The 23,690-nt window shown below is 50.9% G+C and overlaps 1 protein-coding gene across 12 annotated transcripts in view; it reads left to right on the top strand.

Annotated features, from left to right (window-relative positions):
• Positions 1–23,690, top strand: part of dock9b (dedicator of cytokinesis 9b) — a 356,481-nt gene that overhangs the window by 113,288 nt on the left and 219,503 nt on the right. The window contains exon 1 of one of the 12 annotated variants that reach the window (XM_038819156.1): positions 1,874–2,243. The exons of 10 other annotated variants lie outside the window; for them this stretch is intronic. In XM_038819156.1, the coding sequence (XP_038675084.1) occupies positions 2,103–2,243 (141 nt within the window). In that variant the 5' untranslated portion in view covers positions 1,874–2,102. Of the gene's footprint in view, positions 1–1,873; positions 2,244–23,690 lie in introns of those variants that run through there. One more of the 12 variants, XM_038819162.1, reaches the window with a different exon arrangement.

The following is a 23,690-nucleotide window of genomic DNA, read 5'->3' as shown; positions in this document are numbered from 1 at the left end:
TACAACACTGAAGGGAGGCATTATGGATTCTGCCTCGTCCATTGTTTCTGACTGGGGCCAGTCCAGGGCTCTCTCCAAACTTCCATTTTTTTGTTGAGATTCTTTAATGCTTGGCTCCCCGTTACCAGTGAAACACGATGAACCGATCTGGATTGATCACAACCTCTCAGGATTTTGAAAATCTCTATTTGCCCTTCTGGTCAGTTTGTTTACAGGCAGGGTTCCAGTCATTCCGGACCTGAGCCACCAGGTCCGGTTGGAGAAGCTGGAGTTGTTATCCTGAGAACCAAGGGGATCGAGGGGAGGTTTGATAGAGGTGTACAAGATTATGACAGGTTTGGATAAGGTATAGAAAGAAAAGCTCTTCCCATTGGCTGATGGATGAACGACATGGCGTCACAGATTGTACTCCTGGGGAAAGGATGTTGGGGGGGGGGGGGGGGGTGTGAGGAAGATATTTTTGACACCGCGAGAGGGAATGATCTGGAACTCGCTGCCCGAAGGTGGTGGAAGCGGAGATGATCACTGATTGCAAAAAGGGAATTGGCTGGACATTTGCAAAGAGCCGTCTGGACTTGATGGGCCGAATGGCCTGCTTCTGTGCCGCAATGACTCTAAAAAGATCTTCTTCTGCATCTTCCTCATGGCCGTGACATTGTTTTACAATTATCCATCTTACTCATTGGTTCCAACCAAGAGCGATCCCATTTCCACCATCTAAACGTTCCCCTCCAATCCACTCACCATCCTGACCTGGAAAGGGGTGGCACAATGGTTAGCACTGCTGCCTCATAGTGCCAGGGATCCGGGTTCAAATCCAGACTTGGGTGACTGTGCGGAGATTCCACATTCTCCCTGTGACTGCGTGGGTTTCCTTCGGGTGCTCCGGTTTCCTCCCACAGTCCAAAGACCTGCAGGTTGGATGGATTGACCATGATCAATGCACGCGGGGTTAAGGGGATGGGGGGGGGAGTGGGGATGGGGGGGGGGGGAGTGGGCCTGGGTGGGATACTCTTTCGGAGGAGTGGTGCAGATTCGATGGGCCAAATGGCCTCCACCTGCACTTTAGGCATTCTATGAAATGCGAGTTGTCGATCCTTTGACAATACAATCTCCCACTGCACCCACTCTTATTCTTCGTGTCCTAGCCTCTCACCCCCCAGGTCCAACTTTTCCTCTACAGCTGGCACAATGTTGTACCAAACCATCTGAATTTGAGCTTGATCCGCTCGCTTACACCCTCTGTTGATCTGCAGCATCTTAACTTCACCTGCCTGCCTTGGTCCCTAGAACCCTTCACATCTTCCAGCTAAAAATACAATCACAGCAAACTCAGCATTGCAATTTGCAACTAACTGACCCACAGCTCTCTGGGGGGGGGGGGGGGGGGGGGGAGCAAATGCTCCTGATTTTTTCAAAATCTGCATTTATTCTCAGTAACGTCTAGGAGAGGGATCTTGAATTTCTGAGATTGTGGGGCAATGCTGGGGCGGTAATAATCTTCCAAACTGCATGCAGCTAAAGCTTTCACTTGCTTTTTGTTACCTCCCCCTCGACAAAGATTCAGCAGGTTCCAGAACAGTTGAAACCACTTTTCAGGGTGAAGTTTCATTGTTTGGGGAGTGATGGGGGACATGGGGCGAAGGGAAAGGTTTTTTGCAGAGTGGAATAATAGTTTAACAGATTTTTTTTCCCCTAGCTACTGCCTGTATAGCTGCTGAATGATTGTGTGCAGGGCGTATGCGAGAGGCAACATTACTCCTGCTGCAGTAGGAGGAACCTTGGGCAGATCCTTTTGTCCGTAATTCGCGCATTCCCTGGTTACAGGGCGGAGGAAAAGTTGCTGGAAACTTTTTTTTCCCTTCTCACTGCGAGCCGAGATGTAACCAAATGCAGCAGTAACCCTGGGCGCAGTGCAGTGGGCTCCCTCCCTTCTGTGTGTGTTTTTGTTCTTTGTAACTTACTATGTTCTCGAGCTGGGAAAAGAGTTAACTTTTTTTCTTCCTGAAAATAAACTTTTCCCTTTTTGCAAAACTTCTCCAAACTTTTTTTTTTCGTTGCCAAGAAAGCAGTGCTCCGGACTCTGCACACGCTGGAGAAAAATGCAAGGCAGAGTGAACCGACTCTTTAAGAAGGAGCCTGTGTCGGTGGATCCTGTGCAGAAGTGTAAAGGTGCACTCTGCGAGTCTGAACCAGATGTTGGGGAAGTGCCACACACGGAGGGTGCTGGCAGGAACCTGGATGTAAGTTGAACAAAGGCTGCAAGTTGTTACTTTTAAACAAAAAATCCGAAGCACTTGTTGTGGAACCTTATCCCAAAGATCCATCTGCTGGGCATTTAGCTTCCAGCCACTTGCCCTGCTTGTTTACACTCTGATCTCCAAAGTTTGCCCAAGTTAGTTCATGGGGGCTTCGAGGTCTCCCCAGGGTGGAGACCTGTGTGTGTGTGTGTGTCGGGGCAGCTGGGCGAAATAAATCCCAAATCTGCTCAAGTTGAAATCTCTTGTCAGCTGCTACAGAATAACAGGCTCTTTGATTCCCTCCTACTCAGGACTGGTAGTAGGGATGCCTGGTCTGGCAAAAGGAATCTTTGCTCGATCAGTGTAACATACTTTGGGTGCTTGGAAGTAGATTCTCCTGTGTGTGTGTCTGTGTTCTGGGAATGCAGTGAATTGCTTTTAAAATTCTGAAATTTGCAACATTGAGATTTCTTTATCACTGGCCTGTCCCAGTAAACTGCAGCTTGTTTTATTTGGAATTGAAAGCTCACAGTCACTCACTGTGCTAGTACAGTATTACCTGTTGGATTATCTGCAACCCGACGATACAGTTGCTTAACCTTCTCAGTCAGTCGTTAATAACTATTTAACTAGATTAGTTCACTCATTTTTCATCCAGGGTGGAAATATCTTCAAGAGCTGTATTGGAGAAAGTTAAGAAGATATTTGGCTAATATTTCATCCTCCTCCTTGTACAGGAGCTTTGCATATTTGTGTAGATACGAGAGGGTTGAAGATGAAAGAGTTATTATGTTGTATGTGTAGGCTGTAATTAAGAATAAGTTTGGAATGATAATGTATTGAAACTGGTAAAGAACAGGAGAAATATTTCACCTTGCGGGCAAATGATTCAAAGGTGAGGATTTTTTAAAGATGTGGTTGCTCCTGATTTTGAATGCCCTGAATTCTCTTGAAGAATTAGCATTTTTAACTTCCTGGCTATTAGTTAGACCTTTGTTTAGGAGGGTAGACGAGCTTCTCAGTCTGGTGAATCACCCATGTTCTCTTCACACTGTCTCTTACCTCAGTCATTGCTTCGAACAAACCCCAGTTTTAAAAATTGTTGACTGAAATTTGAGTCATCTGCAGCATTACAGGCAGCTGAGGGTCTAAGTCTGTGACTACCCTAACAACTGCTAAAACTGTGTGTGTGTGTGGGGCAGGCAGGACTGAGATAACCCACGGTTAGAAATACAGTATTTTTGTTCTCAAAATGAAGCTGCCTTTAAAAGAGCACGTTGTCTCAATAAAGTAGAAGCTTTAAATTGTTCTTTACTTCTGCTGGTGTAGGGCGACACGGTAGCACAGTGGTTAGCACTGCTGCCTCACAGCGCTAAGGATCCGCTTTGCATCCCAGCCCCAGGTTACTGTCCGTGTGGAGTTTGCACACTCTCCCCGTGTCTGCGTGGGTCTCACCCCCAAAAAGATGTGCAGGGTTGGTGGATTGGCCATGCTAAATTGCCCCATAAATGGAAAAAAAAATGAATTGGGTACTCTACATTTATTTTAAAAATCTTCCGCTGGTATAACATTCCCAACAGAAGCATTTCCTTCCAAATGTGCCCTCGCCTTTGCTTAATAACCTATTCCTCCACAAGTTTCTGGATTTTGCAGAAGGGATTTCCAATATAATTTTAGGTTGTATGCATTTCCTCTGCGTGGCAAAGTATAACTTGTGGAAGCAAATGAAAGGCTTGCATTTCTATAGCACCCACCACAACATCAGGACTTCACAATGAGTGAAGTACTTTTGAAGTGTGGTCACTGTCTGAACGTGGGGAACATGTTGACTGTGAAGCTGGCTTCCAGTACAACCCTGAGAAAAACAACATTTTTTCTAGAAAGCAAAGTGAAACTTTCTGTGACATTTCTTTAAACCGTTAATTCAGGTGGTGCCAATCACTGAACTGCTTTATTGGTGTAGAATTACACTTCGAATTACCCAGTGTTACAATTGAACAGGTGAGAACAAGGCAGGGTTTTGTAATTGATGTTTTTGATCTGTTGTAATGGGATTGTGCACTTAACTAGTCTTAGTGTAACTGTTGGTCAGATTTTCGTGACTGATTCCCTGAAGTAGAAGAGGAAAAGTAGATTAACTCAGCATAAAGAACAAAAGGCAGTTTTTCAGTTCGGCTAACTTGATTTTCTGCGTAGTTGATTTATTTGCTTCTGCTCTGCCTTGTTGCCGTCTAACTGGTAATTCAAAAAGAAGATTTGCATTCATATAGCACCTTTCACCATCACAGCGCCAGGGACCCAGGTTCAATTCCGGCCTAGGGTTGGCTGTGCAGAGTCTGCACGATCTCCCCTTGTCTGCGTGGGTTTCCTCCGGGTGCTCTGGTTTCCTCCCACAGTCCAAAGGTGTGCAGGTTAGGTGGATTGGCCATGATCAATTGCCCCTTAGTGTCCAACGGTTAGGTGGGATTACATGGATAGAGCAGGGGAGTGGGCTTAAATTGGGCGATCTTTCAGAGGGTCGGTGCAGACTCGATGGGCCAAATGGCCTCCTTCCAATGTGTTTTCCATCCAGTTAAGTCCTTTTTGAAGTGTAGATGATGGTATAATGCACCCAATGTGTGCACAGCAAGCTCCCATAAAGGGTGATTTGATGAGATAATTTGTTCTTTTTCTGATGTTGCTTGAGAGATAAACATTGGCCTAGAAATCAGGGAGAACTCCCCGGTGCCGCTTTGAAATAGTGTAACGGATTGTTTGCACCAGGCCGGCAAGCCCGCAGTTTAGCGGCTCATTGGAACACCTCTGGCAGTGGAGCACTTCCTCCGTACTGCGCTGGAGTTCAGCTTCCATATTTCACCTCAAGTCATGGAGTGGGACTTGAACCCACGACGTTCTGACTCCGAGGCGCGACTGACCACAGGCGGCTGGGCTCACCAAGATTGGACTGTAACTGGGATAACATTGTAGTATTTGTTCGAATGAGATACAAACTCCAGAGGGTGCAGTACCTAAAAAATTTAGAGTGCCCAATTCTTTTTTTTCCCCCAATTAAGGGGCAATTCAGCGTGGCCAATCCACTTAACCTGCACATCTTTTGGATTTGTGGAGGTGAGACCCACGCAGACATGGGGAGAATGTGAAAACTCCACACGGACAGTGACCCAGAGCCGGGATGGAATCTGGGAACAGTGCTAACCACTGCGCCTCTGTTGCTCCCAAGATGCAGTGCCTTTACTTGACATGCACTGATCTTTAAGTATTGCTTAGAAACATAAACGGTATATTCAACTGAGACATGTATTCCACATTGCAAAGATTTCTCAAGTCAATTGCATTTCTTTTTTAAGTTTTTCATAATAATAATCTTTATTATTGTCACAAGTAGGCTGACATTAACACTGTAATGAAGTTACTGGCATGATAGAACTGAAACAAACACCAATAATAATTAACATACCCGCTGAAGAATCTCTCTGTCTCTCTCTCTCAATTATAATGGCAGCCATCCAAAACTCAAACACCGAAAATTTTAATTAAAAAATACTTTTAAAACCTTTAATTTGATTCACCACCATAACCTCCTCCTCCTCCTCTTCCCTTTTCAGTTCTGTTTATTCTTAAATTAGCATTTTGCTAATTCTGTTCAATCTCAGTTTCTTTTCTGTACCTTTTCACTTCCTTTGACAGAAAAAGTGACTTCTCTAACTTTCTGTTTACTTTTTCTGAGCGCTGACTGTCCTATGGGGGGCACGGGGGCACAGTGGTTAGCACTGTTGCCTCACAGCGCCAGGGATCCGGGTTTCATTCCGGCCTCGGATGACTGTCTGTGTGGAGTTTGCACTTTCTCCCCGTGTCTGCGTGGGTTTCCTCCGGGTGCTCCAGTTTCCTCATCCAGCCCAAAGATGTGCAGCAATTTAGGTGTATTGGCCGTGCTAATTGCACGTGTCCAGGGATGTGCACCTTAGGTTACGGAGTTAAGGGGAAAGTTTGGGGTAGGCAGGAGAGTGGACCTGGGAGGGTGGATGTGGACTTGATGGGCCAATTGGCCTCCTTCTGCACTGTAGGGATTCAATAATTTAAAAATAAATTAATTTAAAGTACCCAATTCATTTTTTATTTCCAATGTAAGGGACAATTTAAGTGGCCAATCCACCTACCCTGCACATTTTTGGGTTGTGGGGGTGAGACCCAGCCAGACACGAGGAGAAAGTTCGAACTCCACACGGACGTGACCTTGGTTTACTGTCTCATTTGAACGGTGACCGCTCTGACAGTGCATCGCTCTCTTAGTACCGGCAGTGAGGAGGCAGTCTTGACTCTTGTCCTCAGGTGCCTGAGTAGAACTTAAAGTCACGACCTTCTGACTTTGGGTGGGGGAGAGCGGGGGAACGTTCTCAGTAGCTTCACCACAGCTAGTGTCTGTCACTGACCGGGCATTGGGCCTTGACATCGCAGAAAAGCAGAGAACCCCAATCCTGAATGAGCAACATTTTCATTTTGACACCGTGCGTGTAAACTCAGCCTGGGTTAATTCTAAAGTGAGGGGATAATCTGGAGAAATTTGTGACGTTCCTGTGACTCCTACACATAGGGTTGTCTGGTTAGATGCGTGAGCGGGCAGCAATGCCAATGCTGCCCTTTGCAACTGGGTCTGGAGTTGGGCAAGAATGTATCATCAGCCGAGATTGGTTTCTGCTGGGTGTCTGTGTCGGATGAGGTAGAAATAGCTCTAAACTGGGTTTGCAAACGTTCAGCAACCTTGACTAATGTGGGCAGTATTTTCCTTCCAGAGGTAACACCCAGGACGGTGGCTGAGTATCTTCCAATTGTGAGGCTGCACCAACTTGACGGGAAGAATAACCAATGTGCAGTGTGGTGGAGTTTCAAATCCTCCAGGTTTCAGCCCTGTCTTTAACACAATTTTGAGAGAGGGTAAACCCTTTTAACCATGATTTGGAGATCGGCACCTGAGGTTCTGGAGGAGAGGGAGGGATCAGCGAACGGAGATCATCAGCAGTGTTCCCCCGAGACCCTAACCACAACCCTGCCCGGGTTAAACAACTGTCCAGGTTCCGAAAGACATGCAGTTAGGTGAATTGGACAGTCTGAATTCTCCCTCTGTGTACCCGAACAGGCGCCGGAATGTGGCGACTGGGGGCTTTTCACAGTAACTTCATTGCAGTGGTAATGTAAGCCTACTTGTGACACTAAAGATTATTATTATTGCTACAAAACACAGTGTTGCTCGCACAGTTTTACAAAGATGAAATCAAAACTTCTTTGTGAGCACTTCTGTCTTGGATTAATAGTTAAAGGTTTTATTTTTGGTTTGTTTTTTGGTCTGATTCAACCTTGTGAGTGTTCCACAACCTTACCTTGAAACCCGGATCACAACAAGCTGATTCGAAATAAATCTACGCCCGCTTGGTGAAAGATTCTGAACCTTTTTTTCTTAAATTTAGAGTACCCAATTATTTTTTCTCCAATTAAGGGGCAACTTAGCTTGGCCAATCCACCTACCCTGCGCACCTTTGGGTTGTGGGGGTGAAACCCACGCAGACACGGGGAGAATGTGCAAACTCCACATGGACCGTGACCCAGGGTCGGGATTCAAACCCGGGTCCTCAGCGCCGCAGTCCCAGTGCTAACCACTGCGCCACATGCCACCCTGATTCCGAGCCTTGTTAACTGTTGTTGGTTGGATCACAGTGATGTTTGTTCAATTAGCCTATATTTTCTGACCAGTCGCACCAGAATCCTTCCCTATACACATATAAACTGACCACTGAAAATCTCGATACTCTTATATGTACTCTCACCTGATTTCCTGTTTCATGACCTTCGAAACTTTTTAGCAAATTATATTTCAACTAAAAATTGGAATTAAGAGTGTTTAAGATGACTGAAGGGTGAAATGGTGGGCCCTTGAGCTTGTCCCACCTTTCAATGAGATCATGGCTGATTTGTGGCCTACCTCCATATATCTGCCTTTGGCCCATCTCCCTTAATATCTTTGCTCAACAAAATCTATCTCAGATTTAAAATTAACAACTGTTCCAGCTTCATCTGCTGTTTGTGGGAGAGATTGCCAAATCTCTACCAAACATCTCTCCCGAATGGTCTCTGAACGTGCTTCAGTTCTTGTGCTTTAGAAATGAAATGAAAATGAAAATCGCTTATTGTCACGAGTCGGCTTCAATGAAGTTACTGTGAAAAGCCCCTAGTCGCCACATTCCGGCGCCTGTTCGGGGAGGCTGATACGGGGCTGGTAGGGGCCTATCCAGGAGTTTGCCCTCTTACCCTCCGCTGCCTCTGTGCACAGTGTGAGTGTTTCCACAGTGCCAGTGGCTCCTCAGTCAAACCCATTGTGCCTGACAATCTCCCACAGTCGGGTGAGACATTAAACCGGATGCAGAAGATCTTTCAACATCGGAAAGACGCTGCCTCTGACGGTGCAGCACGCTCTCAGTATTGCACTGGCAGAGTTGATGCTCAAACTCTCGAGAGTGGGACTTGAATTGATGATCTCCTGGTGGGAGTTAATGATTGATTTCTACAACAGAAAGAGAATCTGGGCGGGATTTGTTTTCATAAATTTAGTGTATCCAATTATTTTTTTTCCCCAATTAAGGGGCAATTTAGCGTGGCCAATCCAACTACCCTGCACATCTTTGGGTTGTGGGGGTGAGACCCACGCAGACAGGGGGAGAATGTGCAAACTCCACACGGGTCCTCAGCGCCGCAGTCCTAGTGCTAACCACTGCTCCTGACTCTGGGCGGGATTGACCGGCTGTTCACACCGGTGGGAAATTCCGGTCTCACGCCGGGGTGTGGGTTTCCCGGCGGAGAGGGGGTTCTGTCACCGGGAAACCCATTGACAATGGAATCTCCCGGCCCGTGCCACCCGCACAGTCTGGTTCGTGAACTCGCTGGGCATGAACCAGACTTACATATTTAAATGAGTCTTTAAACTATATTTAAATATGCTCATCCCATTTGAAGCCGGCGTCTCCCGGCTTCTGGGATTCTCCAGGATAGCCTGAGACCAGCAGGAATCACGAATGGTCTCCACAGACGGAGACCAGACGTGATGAACAGGGCCTGGGGGGAGAGCGGGGCGGCGGGGGGGGGGGGGGGGGTGCTAGGAGGCCAATGACTCTACGGTGTGGTCAGGGCCAGGTCTGGCAAGGCTCCCCTTGGCACTGCTGAGGGGTGAGGCCTGAGAGGGAGCACATCCAGCAAAGTGGGGGGGGGGGGGCCTTGATGAAGGAAGGGGGGAATAGTGTCAAAGGCCTTTGGTGATCCCGCAGCGGGTTGTCAGTCGCTTGAGGGGGTGGGGGCTTCTCTGCCAGTCAGTAGAGGGAGTGGGGGCTGTAGGGTTGTCCGGAGATCGAGGTCCTCACTCCAAAAGAGTTCTGAGTGTGGGCGGACTCGGTGAGAATCACCCCAGGCTCCAAACAAATGCCCCAGTGTGTGTGCGGTTTGAAATGGGAAACCCAGCGGAAAAGCCAGCGGGACTCTCACCGGCTTTCCCACCTAGGCCGGAGTTCTCGGATCCTCCGGGTTTCCCCGCGGGGTGGGTGGGATCAATGTGAAACCCCTTTGACTGTTCCCGGTGCTGTAAACCGCTACACCTGGCATAATTGATCCATAAGCAGACCAACCCTGCTTGCTCTGTGAACGGTTACTGCTGCTAAAATCAGCACGGTGGGTTTATGCTGCAATGGCAGTCACATAAAGGACATCAGTCTTCGAGAATGTGCAAATTTCTTTACTCAAACTTGCTTTTTTGGGCTTTGCACTATTTACCCTCCATTATGTTGCTCCAAAAATGGGTTCATTCAGATGAATGAATTCACTACAGAGGTTTTATTTATTTTGCTTCAATGGTCTCTTGGCAGGGTGCTTGTATACTGAATACTGTATGGCGGGGCTATCTACCCGAGTCTCACCCCTTACAGTCATTTTACAGTTCTTGACTTCTTGCACTGAGTCGCGGGCAGCTGTCAGCATTCCACTGGAGCGGGAGCTTTGCGGCTCGGACAATAATGTGACGCAAATTCAGTTTTCGTGATTTACTGTGTGTGATTCTTGCATTTCCATATTTACCACATCAGCATCCCTACTCCCAGTTCAAAGTTCGCCAGTCCAGAACTGTGTGCTTTTCTTGTCTGTTTTTTTTTGGGGGGGTTGGGGGGGGTGTGGTTTGGTGGTGGGGTGGGGTGGGAGGGGGTGGTGGGGTGGGGGTGGGGTGGGGTGGTGGTGGGGGGGGTGGGGGGGTGTGGGGGTGGTGGGTGGTGGGGGGGTGGTGGGGGGGTGGGGGGGGGGTGGGTGGTGGTGGGGGGGTGGGGGGGGGGGTGGGTGGTGGTGGGGGGGTGGGGGGGGTGCAGTGCAGTGGCATAGTGGGTATTCTTGCTGGACTAGTATTCCAGAGACCCAGGGTAATCCTCTGGGGACCTTGGTTCGAATCCAACCAGGGCAGATGGTGAATTTTGAATTCAGTACAAAAATATGGAATTAAAAGTCTAACGATGACCACAAAACCGTTGTTCATTGTTGTAAAAATCCATCTGGTTCACTAATGGCAACACGGTAGTCTCGAGGTTAGCACTATGGCTTCACGGCGCCAGTGTCTGCGTGCAGTACAGTGTCTGCACTGTAAATTCTATGATAATCTATGAGTCTGCACATTCAGCATGTGTTTCCTCCAGGTGCTCCGGTTTCCTCCCACAAGTCCTAAAAGACATGCTTGTTAGGTGAATTGGACATTCTGAATTCTCCCTCTGTGTACCCGAACAGGCGCCGGAATGTGGCGACTAGGGGCTTTTCACAGTAACTTCATTGCAGTGTTAATGTAAGACTACTTGTGACAATAAAGATGATTAAAATTAATGTCCTTTAGGGAAGGAAATCTGTCGTCCTTACTCAGTCTGATCTACATGTGACTCCTGACCCACAGCAATGTGGTTGGCTCTTAAATACCCTCTGGGATAGGCAATAAATGCTGGGCTAGCCAACAACGAATAAAAATAACAATCAGTACCCAATGAACGGACATAAGCTTTCTTGTTCATTTTACTTCTGATTGTGGGGCAATTATTGGCCCGCGATTTTAATATTGTGTATTATACTCCTGTCCTGGATCTCACCGTCATTCTTTGTGATACGTTTAGCAAAATGCTCATCGAGCAAGTTTTTCCAGTACTGCTTCATGGCAAGCCTGTCCTTAAGGTACTTGATCTCTGTTTCCTGCTCTGCTTTTTTATGTATTCCATTTTTGCTTATTCTAACGCACACCAAATCTCGGTCACCCATCCCATCACCACCCCATGCTTGCTCGCCTACATTGGTTCCCAGTCAAGCACCACCTCCATTTTAACATTCTCATCTTTGTTCTCAAATCCTTCTCACCAAGGCCTTGCCCCTTCGCTATCTCTGTAACCTCCTCCAACTTTACAATCCTCTGAAATTTCTGTGCACCGACAATCCTGGCACTTTGAGCGCCCCCAATTTCTGGGCCCGCGCCTCTGGAGTTGCTTCTCTGTCTCCTCTCTTGGGGGCTGGTTTAGCACAGTGGGTTAAATAGCTGGCTTGTAAAGCAGACCAAGGCCAGCAGTGCGGGTTCAATTCCAGCCTCCCCGAACAGGCGCCGGAATGTGGTGACTAGGGGCTTTTCATTTCAATATCTCCTTATGTAGCTCAAATTTTGTTTGCTAATATTCCTGTGAAGCACCTTGTGGTGTTTTACCATTTTAAAGGTGCAATATAAATGAAAACTTATTGTTGCCCTTCCTGTTAATCGGGGAGTTTTTTATTTAATTTTTTAATTTTTTATAAATTTAGTGCACCCAATTCATTTTTTCCAATTAAGGGGCAATTTTAGCGTGGCCAATCCACCCATCCTGCACATCACCCCCACAAACACGGGGAAAATGTGCAAACTCCACACAGACAGTGACCCAGAGCCGGGAAAGAACCTGGGACCTCGGCGCCGTGAGACTACAGGGCTAACCCACTGTGCCACCATGCTGCCCCTTAATTGGGGAGTTAGGGTTCCTGTACATCTATTTTTAAAAAGAAATTGAGAGTAATCAATTCATTTTTTCCAATTAAGGGGCAATTTAGCGTGTACAATCCACCTGCCCTGCACATCTTTGGGTTGTGGGGGCGAAACCCACGCAGACACGGGGAGAATGTGCAAACTCCACACGGACAGTGACCCAGTGCCGGGATCGAACCTGGGACCTCGACGCGTGAGGCAGCAGTGCTAACCACTGCGCCATCGTTAACTCACTATGATACGGTAGCACTGTGGTTAGCACTGTTGCCTCACAGCTCTAGGGTCACGGGTTCGATTCCCGGCTTGGGTCACTGTCTGTGCGGAGTCTGCACGTTCTCCCCGTGTCTGTGTGGGTTTCCTCCGGGTGCTCCGGTTTCCTCCCACAGGTCCGGAAAGACGTGCTTATCGGTAGTTTGGACATTCTGAATTCTCCCTCTGTGTACCCGAACAGGCGCCGGAGTGTGGTGACTAGGGGCTTTTCACAATAACCTAATCGCAGTGTTAATGTAAGCCTACTTCTGATAATAAAGATTATTATTATTATTAGGAATCTGCCTCCCATCCAATCATTTCAGTTAGGTTTCTTAATCTTTCTTGAAGTTCAGGAGCTGCTCTCTTTCATCCCCTCCCTTCATTGAATCAACCCGCTGAACAACGACCATTTAACGTTAAGTTGTCTCGAGATTTTAACCAAATTTGGTAACTTTAAATTATTGTTTGAGGAATTTAGTTCCTTCCTTTTTGAATAAGGACGTTGAACATAATTGCCTTTGTGACTCATTCCCCTCTATGGTAACACTTACTTTCAAACTCCTTTTTGGTTTAATACCATATCTCATAACTGATCTCTTGTTGTTGTGTCCAACCCTATTTGTGCATAATTGCTTCACATTGTAAAAGTACTGGTCCTAATAGTCTTCCGTGGATTTAAAATGCTTTTTATTCCCCCCCTTTCTTGAGTTTACCAATTATTCTCCCGAGCAGTCGCTTTTGACTGTGTCGGGGAAACCTTGCAGTTCCTTTCTGTACTGTAATTTCCTCTCCGATTGGAATCTGACCATATGGATGTAGCTAAACTTGGATATTTACAAAAATGGGGACATGAAACCCTGTTGCCTGTGCCTCACTCCTGGCCTGCGCTAGAAGGTGATGGGTTTAAACCCCATTCGAGGACAAAATCCAAGCTGACATTTTGATGCTGTACCGAGGGAGTCCTACATTGCCAGCGTGCTGCCTTTCAGAGGGAGGGCTACATTGCCAGCGTGCTGCCTTTCAGAGGGAGGGCTACATTGCCAGCCTGCCGCCTTTCAGAGGGAGGGCTACATTGCCAGCGTGCTGCCTTTCAGAGGGAGGGTTACATTGCCAGTGTGCTGCCTTTCAGAGGGAGGGCTACATTGCCAGTGTGCTGCCTTTCAGAGGGAGGGTTACATTGCCAGCGTGCTGCCTTTCAGAGGGAGGGTTACATTGCCAGTGTGCTGCCTTTCAGAGGGAGGGTTACATTGCCAGTGTGCTGCCTTTCAGAGAGAGGGTTACATTGCCAGCGTGCTGCCTTTCAGAGGGAGGGCTACATTGCCAGCGTGCTGCCTTTCAGAGGGAGGGCTACATTGCCAGCGTGCTGCCTTTCAGAGGGAGGGCTACATTGCCAGTGTGCTGCCTTTCAGAGGGAGTGCTACATTGCCAGCGTGCTGCCTTTCAGAGGGAGGGCTACATTGCCAGCGTGCTGCCTTTCAGAGGGAGGGTTACATTGCCAGCGTGCTGCCTTTCAGAGGGAGGGCTACATTGCTAGCGTGCTGCCTTTCAGAGGGAGGGTTACATTGCCAGCGTGTCTGCTGCCTTTCAGAGGGAGGGTTACATTGCCAGCGTGCTGCCTTTCAGAGGGAGGGTTACATTGCCAGCGTGCTGCCTTTCAGAGGGAGGGCTACATTGCCAGCCTGCTGCCTTTCAGAGGGAGGGCTACATTGCCAGCGTGCTGCCTTTCAGAGGGAGGGTTACATTGCCAGCGTGCTGCCTTTCAGAGGGAGGGTTACATTGCCAGCGTGCTGCCTTTCAGAGGGAGGGCTACATTGCCAGCGTGTCTGCTGCCTTTCAGAGGGAGGGTTACATTGCCAGTGTGCTGCCATTCAGAGGGAGGGCTACATTGCCAGCGTGCTGCCTTTCAGAGGGAGGGTTACATTGCCAGTGTGCTGCCTTTCAGAGGGAGGGTTACATTGCCAGCGTGCTGCCTTTCAGAGGGAGGGCTACATTGCCAGCGTGTCTGCTGCCTTTCAGAGGGAGGGTTACATTGCCAGTGTGCTGCCTTTCAGAGGGAGGGCTACATTGCCAGCGTGCTGCCTTTCAGAGGGAGTGCTACATTGCCAGCGTGCTGCCTTTCAGAGGGAGGGCTACATTGCCAGTGTGCTGCCTTTCAGAGGGAGGGCTACATTGCCAGTGTGCTGCCTTTCAGAGGGAGGGCTACATTGCCAGCGTGCTGCCTTTCAGAGGGAGGGCTACATTGCCAGTGTGCTGCCTTTCAGAGGGAGGGCTACATTGCCAGCGTGCTGCCTTTCAGAGGGAGGGCTACATTGCCAGCGTGCTGCCTTTCAGAGGGAGGGCTACATTGCCAGTGTGCTGCCTTTCAGAGGGAGGGCTACATTGCCAGCGTGCTGCCTTTCAGAGGGAGGGCTACATTCCCAGTGTGCTGCCTTTCAGAGGGAGGGCGACATTGCCAGCGTGCTGCCTTTCAGAGGGAGGGCTACATTGCCATCCTGCTGCCTTTCAGAGGGAGGGCTACATTGCCAGCGTGCCTGCTGCCTTTCAGAGGGAGGGTTACATTGCCAGTGTGCTGCCTTTCAGAGGGAGGGCTACATTGCCAGCGTGCTGCCTTTCAGAGGGAGGGCTACATTGCCAGTGTGCTGCCTTTCAGAGGGAGGGCTACATTGCCAGCGTGCTGCCTTTCAGAGGGAGTGCTACATTGCCAGCGTGCTGCCTTTCAGAGGGAGGGCTACATTGCCAGCGTGCCTGCTGCCTTTCAGAGGGAGGGTTACATTGCCAGCCTGCCGCCTTTCAGAGGGAGGGCTACATTGCCAGCGTGCTGCCTTTCAGAGGGAGGGTTACATTGCCAGCGTGCTGCCTTTCAGAGGGAGGGCTACATTGCCAGCGTGCTGCCTTTCAGAGGGAGGGCTACATTGCCAGCGTGTCTGCTGCCTTTCAGAGGGAGGGTTACATTGCCAGCGTGCTGCCTTTCAGAGGGAGGGTTACATTGCCAGCGTGCTGCCTTTCAGAGGGAGGGCTACATTGCCAGCGTGTCTGCTGCCTTTCAGAGGGAGGGCTACATTGCCAGCGTGCTGCCTTTCAGAGGGAGGGTTACATTGCCAGCGTGCTGCCTTTCAGAGGGAGGGCTACATTGCCAGCGTGTCTGCTGCCTTTCAGAGGGAGGGCTACATTGCCAGCGTGCTGCCTTTCAGAGGGAGGGTTACATTGCCAGCGTGCTGCCTTTCAGAGGGAGGGCTACATTGCCAGCGTGTCTGCTGCCTTTCAGAGGGAGGGCTACATTGCCAGCCTGCTGCCTTTCAGAGGGAGGGCTACATTGCCAGCGTGCTGCCTTTCAGAGGGAGGGTTACATTGCCAGCGTGCTGCCTTTCAGAGGGAGGGTTACATTGCCAGCGTGCTGCCTTTCAGAGGGAGGGCTACATTGCCAGCGTGTCTGCTGCCTTTCAGAGGGAGGGCTACATTGCCAGTGTGCTGCCTTTCAGAGGGAGGGTTACATTGCCAGCGTGCTGCCTTTCAGAGGGAGGGCTACATTGCCAGCGTGTCTGCTGCCTTTCAGAGGGAGGGTTACATTGCCAGTGTGCTGCCTTTCAGAGGGAGGGCTACATTGCCAGCGTGCTGCCTTTCAGAGGGAGTGCTACATTGCCAGCGTGCTGCCTTTCAGAGGGAGGGCTACATTGCCAGTGTGCTGCCTTTCAGAGGGAGGGCTACATTGCCAGTGTGCTGCCTTTCAGAGGGAGGGCTACATTGCCAGCGTGCTGCCTTTCAGAGGGAGGGCTACATTGCCAGCGTGCTGCCTTTCAGAGGGAGGGTTACATTGCCAGCCTGCCGCCTTTCAGAGGGAGGGCTACATTGCCAGCGTGCTGCCTTTCAGAGGGAGGGTTACATTGCCAGCGTGCTGCCTTTCAGAGGGAGGGCTACATTGCCAGCATGCTGCCTTTCAGAGGGAGGGCTACATTGCCAGCGTGTCTGCTGCCTTTCAGAGGGAGGGTTACATTGCCAGCGTGCTGCCTTTCAGAGGGAGGGTTACATTGCCAGCGTGCTGCCTTTCAGAGGGAGGGCTACATTGCCAGCGTGTCTGCTGCCTTTCAGAGGGAGGGCTACATTGCCAGCCTGCTGCCTTTCAGAGGGAGGGCTACATTGCCAGCGTGCTGCCTTTCAGAGGGAGGGTTACATTGCCAGCGTGCTGCCTTTCAGAGGGAGGGCTACATTGCCAGTGTGCTGCCTTTCAGAGGGAGGGCTACATTGCCAGTGTGCTGCCTTTCAGAGGGAGGGCTACATTGCCAGCGTGCTGCCTTTCAGAGGGAGGGCTACATTGCCAGCGTGCTGCCTTTCAGAGGGAGGGTTACATTGCCAGCCTGCCGCCTTTCAGAGGGAGGGCTACATTGCCAGCGTGCTGCCTTTCAGAGGGAGGGCTACATTGCCAGCGTGTCTGCTGCCTTTCAGTGGGAGGGTTACATTGCCAGCGTGCTGCCTTTCAGAGAGAGGGCTACATTGCCAGCGTGCTGCCTTTCAGAGAGAGTGCTACATTGTCAGCGTGCTGCCTTTCAGAGGGAGGGCTACATTGCCAGCGTGCTGCCTTTCAGAGGGAGGGCTACATTGTCAGTGTGCTGCCTTTCAGAGGGAGGGCTACATTGCCAGCGTGCTGCCTTTCAGAGGGAGGGCTACATTGCCAGTGTGCTGCCTTTCAGAGGGAGGGTTACATTGCCAGCGTGCTGCCTTTCAGAGGGAGGGCTACATTGCCAGCGTGTCTGCTGCCTTTCAGAGGGAGGGCTACATTGCCAGCCTGCTGCCTTTCAGAGGGAGGGCTACATTGCCAGCGTGCTGCCTTTCAGAGGGAGGGTTACATTGCCAGCGTGCTGCCTTTCAGAGGGAGGGTTACATTGCCAGCGTGCTGCCTTTCAGAGGGAGGGCTACATTGCCAGCGTGTCTGCTGCCTTTCAGAGGGAGGGCTACATTGCCAGTGTGCTGCCTTTCAGAGGGAGGGTTACATTGCCAGCGTGCTGCCTTTCAGAGGGAGGGCTACATTGCCAGCGTGCTGCCTTTCAGAGGGAGGGCTACATTGCCAGCGTGCTGCCTTTCAGAGGGAGGGCTACATTGCCAGTGTGCTGCCTTTCAGAGGGAGGGCTACATTGCCAGCGTGCTGCCTTTCAGAGGGAGGGCTACATTGCCAGTGTGCTGCCTTTCAGAGGGAGGGCTACATTGCCAGTGTGCTGCCTTTCAGAGGGAGGGCTACATTGCCAGCGTGCTGCCTTTCAGAGGGAGGGCTACATTGCCAGCGTGCTGCCTTTCAGAGGGAGGGTTACATTGCCAGCCTGCCGCCTTTCAGAGGGAGGGCTACATTGCCAGCGTGCTGCCTTTCAGAGGGAGGGTTACATTGCCAGCGTGCTGCCTTTCAGAGGGAGGGCTACATTGCCAGCGTGCTGCCTTTCAGAGGGAGGGCTACATTGCCAGCGTGTCTGCTGCCTTTCAGAGGGAGGGCTACATTGCCAGCCTGCTGCCTTTCAGAGGGAGGGCTACATTGCCAGCGTGCTGCCTTTCAGAAGGAGGGTTACATTGCCAGCGTGCTGCCTTTCAGAGGGAGGGTTACATTGCCAGCGTGCTGCCTTTCAGAGGGAGGGCTACATTGCCAGTGTGCTGCCTTTCAGAGGGAGGGTTACATTGCCAGCGTGTCTGCTGCCTTTCAGAGGGAGGGCTACATTGCCAGTGTGCTGCCTTTCAGAGGGAGGGCTACATTGCCAGTGTGCTGCCTTTCAGAGGGAGGGTTACATTGCCAGCGTGTCTGCTGCCTTTCAGAGGGAGGGTTACATTGCCAGCGTGCTGCCTTTCAGAGGGAGTGCTACATTGCCAGCGTGCTGCCTTTCAGAGGGAGGGCTACATTGCCAGTGTGCTGCCTTTCAGAGGGAGGGCTACATTGCCAGCGTGCTGCCTTTCAGAGGGAGGGCTACATTGCCAGCGTGCCTGCTGCCTTTCAGAGGGAGGGCTACATTGCCAGCGTGCTGCCTTTCAGAGGGAGGGCTACATTGCCAGCATGCTGCCTTTCAGAGGGAGGGTTACATTGCCAGCGTGCTGCCTTTCAGAGGGAGTGCTACATTGCCAGCGTGTCTGCTGCCTTTCAGAGGGAGTGCTACATTGCCAGTGTGCTGCCTTTCAGAGGGAGGGCTACATTGCCAGCGTGCTGCCTTTCAGAGGGAGGGCTACATTGCCAGCGTGCTGCCTTTCAGAGGGAGGGCTACATTGCCAGTGTGCTGCCTTTCAGAGGGAGGGCTACATTGCCAGTGTGCTGCCTTTCAGAGGGAGGGCTACATTGCCAGCGTGCTGCCTTTCAGAGGGAGTCCTACATTGCCAGCGTGCTGCCTTTCAGAGGGAGGGCTACATTGTCAGCGTGCCTGCCGCCTTTCAGAGGGAGGGTTACATTGCCAGCCTGCCGCCTTTCAGAGGGAGGGCTACATTGCCAGCGTGCTGCCTTTCAGAGGGAGGGCTACATTGCCAGTGTGCTGCCTTTCAGAGGGAGGGCTACATTGTCAGCGTGCTGCCTTTCAGAGGGAGGGCTACATTGCCAGCGTGCTGCCTTTCAGAGGGAGGGCTACATTGCCAGCGTGCTGCCTTTCAGAGAGAGGGCTACATTGCCAGCGTGCTGCCTTTCAGAGGGAGGGCTACATTGCCAGCGTGCTGCCTTTCAGAGGGAGGGCTACATTGCCAGTGTGCTGCCTTTAGAGGGAGGGCTACATTGCCAGCGTGCTGCCTTTCAGAGGGAGGGCTACATTGCCAGTGTGCTGCCTTTAGAGGGAGGGTTACATTGCCAGCGTGCTGCCTTTCAGATGGAGGGTTACATTGCCAGCGTGCTGCCTTTCAGAGGGAGGGCTACATTGCCAGTGTGCTGCCTTTCAGAGGGAGGGCTACATTGCCAGCGTGCTGCCTTTCAGAGGGAGGGCTACATTGCCAGTGTGCTGCCTTTCAGAGGGAGTGCTACATTGCCAGTGTGCTGCCTTTCAGAGGGAGGGTTACATTGCCAGTGTGCTGCCTTTCAGAGGGAGTCCTACATTGCCAGTGTGCTGCCTTTCAGAGGGAGGGTTACATTTCCAGTGTGCTGTCTTTTAGAGGGAGGGCTACATTGCCAGCGTGCTGCCTTTCAGAGGGAGGGTTACATTGCCAGCGTGCTGCCTTTCAGAGGGAGTCCTACATTGCCAGCCTTACGCCTTTCAGAGGGAGGGCTACATTGCCAGCGTGCTGCCTTTCAGAGGGAGGGCTACATTGCCAGTGTGCTGCCTTTCAGAGGGAGGGCTACATTGTCAGCGTGCTGCCTTTCAGAGGGAGGGCTACATTGCCAGCGTGCTGCCTTTCAGAGGGAGGGCTACATTGCCAGCGTGCTGCCTTTCAGAGAGAGGGCTACATTGCCAGCGTGCTGCCTTTCAGAGGGAGGGCTACATTGCCAGCGTACTGCCTTTCAGAGGGAGGGCTACATTGCCAGTGTTCTGCCTTTAGAGGGAGGGCTACATTGCCAGCGTGCTGCCTTTCAGAGGGAGGGCTACATTGCCAGTGTGCTGCCTTTAGAGGGAGGGTTACATTGCCAGCGTGCTGCCTTTCAGAGGGAGGGTTACATTGCCAGCGTGCTGCCTTTCAGAGGGAGGGCTACATTGCCAGTGTGCTGCCTTTCAGAGGGAGGGCTACATTGCCAGCGTGCTGCCTTTCAGAGGGAGGGCTACATTGCCAGTGTGCTGCCTTTCAGAGGGAGTGCTACATTGCCAGTGTGCTGCCTTTCAGAGGGAGGGTTACATTGCCAGTGTGCTGCCTTTCAGAGGGAGTCCTACATTGCCAGTGTGCTGCCTTTCAGAGGGAGGGTTACATTGCCAGTGTGCTGTCTTTTAGAGGGAGGGCTACATTGCCAGCGTGCTGCCTTTCAGAGGGAGGGTTACATTGCCAGCGTGCTGCCTTTCAGAGGGAGTCCTACATTGCCAGCGTGCTGCCTTTCAGAGGGAGGGCTACATTGCCAGTGTGCTGCCTTTCAGAGGGAGGGTTACATTGCCAGCGTGCTGCCTTTCAGAGAGAGGGCTACATTGCCAGCGTGCTGCCTTTCAGAGGGAGGGCTACATTGCCAGCGTGCTGCCTTTCAGAGGGAGGGCTACATTGCCAGTGTGCTGCCTTTCAGAGGGAGGGCTACATTGCCAGCGTGCTGCCTTTCAGAGGGAGTGCTACATTGCCAGCGTGCTGCCTTTCAGAGGGAGGGCTACATTGCCAGCGTGCTGCCTTTCAGAGAGAGGGTTACATTGCCAGTGTGCTGCCTTTCAGAGGGAGGGCTACATTGCCAGCGTGCTGCCTTTCAGAGGGAGGGCTACATTGCCAGCGTGCTGCCTTTCAGAGGGAGGGCTACATTGCCAGTGTGCTGCCTTTCAGAGGGAGGGCTACATTGCCAGCGTGCTGCCTTTCAGAGGGAGGGCTACATTGCCAGCGTGCTGCCTTTCAGAGGGAGGGTTACATTGCCAGTGTGCTGCCTTTCAGAGGGAGGGTTACATTGCCAGTGTGCTGCCTTTCAGAGGGAGGGCTACATTGCCAGTGTGCTGCCTTTCAGAGGGAGGGCTACATTGCCAGCTGCACTGCTAATGATTGCCCCACCCTCCCTCTCATTGGGGGAGCTCATGGGCAGGATTCTCCGCCGGCGTGATTCTCCATTTTGCCAGCGCCCGGGGGTTTCCTGACGGCGTGTGGCTACCTCACAATGAGAAACCCCATTGACCGGCCGGCGTAACGGAGAATCCGGCTGGCCAGTCGGGGCAGAAATGTAGTGCGGCGGGGTGGAGAATCCCGCCCCATATTCCCCAATTGTCCCCAGCCAACAGGATCTGGCCAGGTTACAATCGTGGCCATCGCACAAAGTGCAGTAATATTAAGGTTTTCTACATACATCATATTACTCTGAGTTGCTTCAGTACAGTCAAAAAAACATGGCAGACATTTCAAAATGGTCAATACAAGTGGTGCAAAGGTATTTAAGTTTAAAAACAAATTAAATTTAGAGTACCCAATTCATTTTTTCCAATTAAGGGGCAATTTAGCGTGGCCAATCCACCTACCCTGCACATCTTTGGGTTGTGGGGGTGAAACCCACGCAAACACGGGGAGAATGTGCAAACTCCACACGGACAATGACCCAGAGCCGGGATCGAACCTGGGACCTCGGCGCCGTGAGGCAGCAGTGCTAACCACTGCGCCACCAGTGCTAACCACTGCGCCACCATGCTGCCCCAAAGGTATTTAAGTTGTGCACATAGATCATGTTGCACTCTGAGGTACTTATTCACTGTATATATTTAATGTGGCATTACACCTGACCTCCCTATAGTAGGCATGTTCTTCTGTTCCAGCATCATGTATCTGTCAATTGAGAGTATTTAAAAAAAATTATTTTTCTTTTCCAATTAAGGGGCAATTTAGCGTGGCCAATCCACCTACCCGGCACATCTTTGGGTTGTGGGGGTGAAGTCCACGCAGATATGGGGAGAATGTGCAAACTCCACATGGGCCTCATGGTAGCATGGTGGTTAGCATCAATGCTTCAGGGTCCCAGGTTCGGTTCCCGGCTGGGTCACTGTTTGTGCGGAGTCTGTACGTCTTCCCCGTGTGTGCGTGGGTTTCCTCCGGGTGCTCCGGTTTCCTCCCACAGTCCAAAGATGTGCGGGTTAGGTGGATTGGCCATGCTAAATTTCCCGTAGTGTAAGGTTAATGGGGGGATTGTTGGGTTACGGGTATACGGGTTACGTGGGTTTAAGTGGGGTGATCATTGCTCGGCACAACATCGAGGGCCGAAGGGCCTGTTCTGTGCTGTACTGTTCTATGTTCTATGTTCCACACGGACAGTGACTCGGGGCCGGGATTCGAACTCGTGTCCTCAGCGCCGCAGTCCCAGTGCTAACCACTGCGCCACATGCCGCCGTCATTCGACAGTGTTAAAACACCTGGGGCTGGATCCTCCGCCGGCAGGATGCTCCGTTTTGCCGGCAGCCCGGGGATTTCCTGACGGCGTGGGGCTGCCCCACAATGGGAAACCCCATTGACCGGCCGGCGGGGTGAAACAGAAATGTGGCGCGGCGGGGCGGAGAATCCAGTCTCTGGTCACTCACCTCCTTAACCTCACACTGACTACATTTTCAAAGCCACTCATTGGCTTGGAATTAACTTGGGACACCTTAAGGAGTGAAAGTTGATACATCATTGCAGATTATTACTTTATTTCCGTCACTTCCTGCTTTATTTCTGTCACTTCCTGCTGCTCCATTTTTTTTGTCCCCTTTAAAATGAATATGACGGTTGATTTTGATGATGTTTCCTCTCTCAGTGACCTCCCCTGTAACTGGGTTTGGTGCGACTGTCCGAGCTTGGTTCAATGGATAACTGTCTGATAGTAGCCAAAGGATCTCTATCAGTGGCTCCCCTTTCCAATGTCACCGTGGGAATTCCTCAAAGATCCATCGCTCCCGCCTCCTCCTCCTCCTCCCCTCCAAGCTGTCTCTTGGCGATAACCTAGACAGGGAATCTGATTCCTCATTTACATTGATGACAATTAGCCCTGTCTCTCTACTTCAACCGCCCAAGTCTCTCTAATTAGGATGCTTGTCCAAGATCCAACCTCAGATAATCCATAATAGCTAAACCTGGGGAAGAACAAAGGCTGAGGTTTATCTTCAACCAAGGTGTCTGCTTTGACCAAAGCTCCTGGCCACACATCCTGTTCATCAGAAATACCTCCCCCTTCCACCTTCATAATGTTCAATGTCTCTCCGCTCCTTCTGTAAGTCTCAGCCATACCGTCATCACCTCTACACCTAACAGTTCCAACACACTCCTGATTGGTCTCCCGCACTCTGCCCTCTGCAAACTTCAGGTCATCCAAAACTCGATTGCCCATCAAGTCCCATTAGCCCATCACCCCTGTGCTCACTGACCTGTATTAGCTTCAGGTCAAGGAATGTTTTGATCTTAACATTCTCATCCTTATTTTCAAGTCACTCAATGCCTCACCCCTCCCTATCCCTGGAACCTCCAGCCTCACAATCCTCCGTGACTCCTGCGTTCCTCCAATCCTGCACCCCACCCCCAATTTCATCGCTTTTCATCACCGTTGGCGGCTATGTCTTCAGTTGTCTCGC

The sequence above is a fragment of the Scyliorhinus canicula genome, chromosome 14 (genome assembly GCF_902713615.1).
Source record: "Scyliorhinus canicula chromosome 14, sScyCan1.1, whole genome shotgun sequence".
In the NCBI taxonomy this organism is placed as follows: Eukaryota; Metazoa; Chordata; class Chondrichthyes; order Carcharhiniformes; family Scyliorhinidae; genus Scyliorhinus; species Scyliorhinus canicula.
This window is presented reverse-complemented; position numbering and strand designations above follow the sequence as displayed.